This window comes from Pinus tabuliformis, chromosome 3_1 (assembly GCF_031772625.1).
Source record: "Pinus tabuliformis cultivar Carrire ecotype Pingquan chromosome 3_1, CPIR1, whole genome shotgun sequence".
Lineage (NCBI taxonomy): Eukaryota > Viridiplantae > Streptophyta > Pinopsida > Pinales > Pinaceae > Pinus > Pinus tabuliformis.
Window position 1 is genome coordinate 220752716 of NC_142301.1, and position 5384 is coordinate 220758099.

The window sequence follows — 5384 nt, forward strand, 5'->3', positions numbered from 1 at the left end:
GAAATATAATAATACAAGGTATGTTCAAACTAAACAAATAACTTGATTGAACAAGTCATTATAAGATGGGTCATATCTACTCTGAAGTCTCAATAACAACTTCAACGATATCATTTTCCAGGTCTAGTTGCTCCATAAGACCAATTCTATTCACTATAGTAGGCAGGTTTGAGATAATATGTACCATGATATCCATTGCCTCTTCCTTCACTTTAGCAAAAATAATTGGAGATTCTCTAGTAGTCATGGAAACTAGAGGCAAAGGGGAAGAAGAAACATCATGTGATTGGGAAGATGTGCCACTACCATATTAATAAAAGAATCCAGAGACCCGAATTTTATTTCCAAATCAGATTCTTCATTTACTAAGTTTGCATAAACACAATTGCCTTTCCCTAAAATTTTGAAAATGTCATTAAATGGGTTGCAATCACAATCACACCTCTATCTCTCTCTTGATTTTATGTTTTCACCCTTCAATTCTAGTCCTCTTTTCACCTAACCCATTTAAAAGAGGGATTTATTGTCAAACCTGTAACCTAAATAATTTCTCATTTGTAACATTTCATATCCTTCTTCATGACCTTTAATTCACATAACACGCAACAATTACTTGCTCCCTAGAAAAGGACATGACATAAGCAATTTTTTTTGCTAAGGGATCAACTATGAATGTAATGAATAGAGCCTCTACTATGTTGTAACAACCCAATTTAAATTCTTGGGACTTGTATTGTAATTGTGTATGTATGACTTAGGCTATGAGCCAAACAGTATGGTTGAGGATGAAGTAATGTAAATGTTGGTTATCAAATTTATTATAAAAATACACTGCTAGTTGCAAGACAAGGGGGACAAAAATTATGGGAGGTTATGATTCCATGAGAGAGGAAGGAAAGGGGGCTTAAAGGGGCCAAATCTAAGAAAATATTATTGTATTTCAAATTCCTCTACCTTATGCTAAAATCATATCAATCTTGGGATGCATGCTAAGGTAGTTGGGGGTTGACCTCCTAGAGTGTCAATTGGCTAGTTGGAGTAATGCATATTTAATTCCTAGTTTTTGGGAGTTGTCTATCATCATTCTCATGATCATTCCCATGCAGTATAACTTACATGAGGAAGGGAATGAAGCCTATAATGGAGACCAAATTGTGATTGTAATTGGAATTAAGCCGAGAGGCAGGCTATTAAGTTGCATGCGTGCACTTTTCTTGTGGAATTCACCCATTGAGAAACCCTATAGATACTAGCATTAAGATTTCCTTAGTGAATCTATGCTAGAGCCCAAGAAAGAGGTGTGATCGCCTTAGGGACTGCATTGAAAAAAATGGGATCCACCCCTTCGGTTGTGCAAATTGGAGGGGGAAAGAAAGTTGGTGATTTGGGTTGGTTGGGTAAGTGAACATGATATAAAATTAGTGGGAAATTGGGTTGAGAGAGTGCTTATTTGTCCTTGTAGATTGATTTTAATAGCTTGGGGGTGGCTTGTTGCAGAAATACATGGTGTAATAGTGTCTATGGCAAGGAGGAACATCCCATGTCTGCAACCAATCGGTGTAATTTGTTGTTAAAGATAAGTGTACTATTTAGCTATGTTCTCATGTTATTTGTGATGTATATTCGTGTGTTTAGATGTTATTATGCTTAATGCATAAATTGTATTTAAAATTCTATACGTTTAATTGGTTTTACATCAAATTGCTTGTCATTTCGCATGCACATTGTATCATTAATACGTCAAAAATAAATAGTATTAGAGTTGTGAATGCTTAAGGCAAAATTGTGGAAATTGGAGAAAATCTCCAATCCCTCATCATCCCAGTAGGAATAGGGGTGGTTAGGTATATTATAAAGATGTATCTAAGCATGGGTTATCATACCAGGCTATATGGCCTAAAAACTATATTGTAGAGAAAAAAATTACTAGTTGTTTTTTTTCGAAGAAAAATCGTAATTTAAGTTGTTGTTGAAGTGTTTGACAAAATTTATCAATGGAAATTGGAAAAGAGAATAAGTTACATGCAAATTGTTTGACAAAATAACTCAATGGTATAATTGGGGAAAATTGATGTGTGGAAAAATGATGTAAATACTAATTATAAAAAAAAAAAAATACAGGTTGAATTGTGCATATGTTCTAGGATGGAATTAATATGAAAGTATGGATTCGTGAATTTTATAAAATATAGTTATAGAGTCTAGCTTATGTAAATTTGAAAAAAATCAATTTGGGAGAAATTTTCCCAATTCTAGATGAAATAAAGAAATTAATGGTGGAGGAAACATTGACTTTGATTGATACAAGGTGATATTTAGCCTAGAAGTGCAAATTTGGTGTTTTCATGGTAGCCCTATGGAGGAAATTGGAAAGTTTTTTATTGAAAAAATTGGTAGAAATTTCAATTCTATGCATATAATATAAAATATAACTAGATCACATAATTTCAATTGTATGGATATAAAAAAAAATATAACTACATCACATGGTTGAAATGAATTGTACAACTAATATGCCCATGTAAGATGATGTGAAAGTGCTCAGTGGTGTAGCGTGGAGCTAGGTTGTTTCAGTGGCAACCATGAAGCACCATCCACAATGACCATTGTTATGTTCAAGTAGTTTGGAATGTTGAAGGCATCTTCCAAAACCATATTTTAATTGTTCTAAATTTTTAAGGGGGACACATCTCATATTAATGATCATTTTGAGATAAAAAGACCTTGTTATTGGTTGAGACTTACCCAACCCAAAATAAATATAGGCCATTAGTTGTGAGTATCCTCCACTATTGGATATTTTGGAGGCAAGTTGCGTTGTTAAGTGTCGTTATCCCTAAAATAGATCTATACCATTAGATCAAATTAAAATCTACCATTGGATACTTCTAAAGCAAGTTACTCCATTAAGTATCAAGAATGTTTAGTGTCAAAATGGATATGATACATTGGATCATGATAAATCTCAATACTGGGATATTTCAAGGAAAATGACATGTTATTGTTCAAGAAGTTTAGTTTCGAAATAAATCTAGGCCATCAATCACGGTGAAGATAAACTGTTGGATATTTTGGAGGCAAGTTACATTATTATCAGAGGAGCACTTTTAGATCTAAAATAAATCTAAACCATCAAATCAAATTCATATTAGTTTTTGAATATTTCAAGATGAAAAGACCTTATTATGGGTTAATCAGTCTCCATCCCATAATGAAATCTCATTATCCAATCTCATGCCATCACATCAGTAGATAAGATCATGCCACATGGAAAAAAGACAAAAAGGTGCAAGCGAACCATGAAGTTGATAAAGTAAGTTAAAGAGAGGAAAATGTTAAAGGTAATCCATGAACGTTGGCATGCCATGTCAAGGATGAAGGATGATTACATGGAAATTGTGCAAGAGGACATAGGACCCAACTGCAACATTAACAATCATGTGTCATGCCACACTAGCAAAGATAGAAGTCAAATTTGAGGAAAAGGAAAATCTTGTTTTGGCCATAATAAAAGAAACTTAACTTTAGATCAAATGAAATTTTAGGGATAGGTTTTCAGTGTAGAGGCATATAAAAGTGAGACAAAAACACACCTATGATGAGACAAAATTTGAGTTGCATGTATATTTAACCATACCAAAGGAAACTCATTTCACCCTCAATTTATTGGAGTTGAAGTTTATAATCAATCAAAATGTCCAAAGTGGTTGCTAACTGGGTTTCCAATTGGTCAACAAGGAACCTGTTGGACACCTAATCCTAAGTGGGTTAGTGTGGAAGTCGAATGGACAAAAGCAGTCCAAGAGACCTTGGGATCTAAAACCCAAGAGTCACAACATTGTATTATAAATTTATATCTCCTGTTAATAAAAAAAGAACTCACATGATTTATCTTTCCTATTCTATGTTTCCCATGTGTGTTTAACATGGTATCAGAGCAGGCGTATTCCTGCCCTGCATAATTAATGTGAGCCATTTGTCTTATGGCCTTTTTGTGCAGTCATTTCTGCCATCAATTCTGCATCTCAGGAATATTTTCTCATGAATATTACTTCAGCTAAATTTTAGCTGCTCCTGACACTGCCAGCGCTGTCCAAGCTGTTATGAGATGTCTGTCTGCCACACCTGCGCTGCCCTGACATATTCTATTTATAATTCCTGCGCCCTGTTCAGTTAAATACGCTCAGACTTCAAAACCGTTTCATATTCTCTGCAAATTGGGCTCTGTCCATAATTAACGCCTCTGTCCAGAGCGCTACTCTGCCTCTACCTCCTGTGATAAAGTTTAAGGATGATGGTCCTGCTCGTCCTCCGCCGCAGAGATAATATTTAGGACCATCTGCAGTGCGCAGTGAAATTCACGGACTTTTCCACGAATTTCAATTGTCATTTGACCAGCCATTTCTCTCATTTCTTGCACGACTATGGTTGCTCCACTATTCTTTTCACAGCTCTCCATATTTGGAACAATTTTATGATTCACAACGTCCTCAGAAATTTGCATCGTGTGTCTGTAATTATTATCGTCAGGAAATGGCCTTGGGATCTTTAACATGATATTGATTCCAAATTTAGGAAGAACGCTAAGATCATGCTCAAACATCTTTAGATTAGAAAGAACTTGTTCCAGAGCTTTATGAACATTCGCAGGTTCTCCTCGTATCTCAAGCAGCCTGTCGTCTTTTGTACCACATGCAAAGGGAATATTATCAACACCATCGAATATTTGAATATTGGCGTTTGTACTTCGTTTAATAGCTCGTATTGTTGTCCCCGCCACTCCAATTATATGTGAAGCTTGTTCTTCACCCCCTAGTAGCAGTCGAGTTATAACAACTTGATCTGAACTTTCGGGACGATCTAATCCAGTGACTAAAGCATGAACTTTAAGGATACCTTTCACTGCTGGGTGATATTGTGTTTTACGTTGCGAGTTGGCCCACACCAGGACCACTTGTTCAGAGCACCGTAATTCTCTTTCTAGAATTCTGATGCTATATCTTGTTAATTCCATTAAACTACCTTGGAGGAATTAACAATGGCAGCAGCCAATATTTAAGCCAGTTCATTCTAAAAGCCTTCTCTGAGCCAGTGAATTGACCTTAGCACATTAATTGTGGCAGTGAGTCCATTCTGAGGCCTTATTTGAGGGTTTGGACGATATTGCTTTGCTTATCCGAGGTGAATATTCTGTTGAGCACTTGTTCGGATTCGAACTCGGATTGTTACCTGGATTGTTTGCCTTGAAGGGTTTTAGGAATCGCCCTCTGGAGTAGTGGAAGGTTACAGAGCTGAAAGACGAACTCAAGAGGCGAAGCAAAACATCTAACGGCATCTCCAACTTCATATCCTTATGCAGTGGGGTATTTTCTGAAGCAGCATTG

At 35.9% G+C, this 5384-nt stretch overlaps 1 protein-coding gene across 1 annotated transcript; it reads right to left on the reverse strand.

Annotated features, from left to right (window-relative positions):
* Window positions 1-4285: 4285 nt before the first annotated feature.
* On the reverse strand, window positions 4286-5014 carry LOC149186586 (flowering locus K homology domain-like). Its single transcript, XM_089409392.1, has one exon. It carries the CDS (start codon window positions 5012-5014, stop codon window positions 4286-4288), a length of 729 nt encoding a protein of 242 aa, XP_089265518.1.
* Window positions 5015-5384: the final 370 nt, after the last annotated feature.

What these genes read in the sequence shown, in the direction of transcription:
- LOC149186586 (XM_089409392.1), bottom strand. Translation starts at nt 5,014, where the DNA reads ATGGAATTAACAAGATATAGCATCAGAATTCTAGAAAGAGAATTACGG.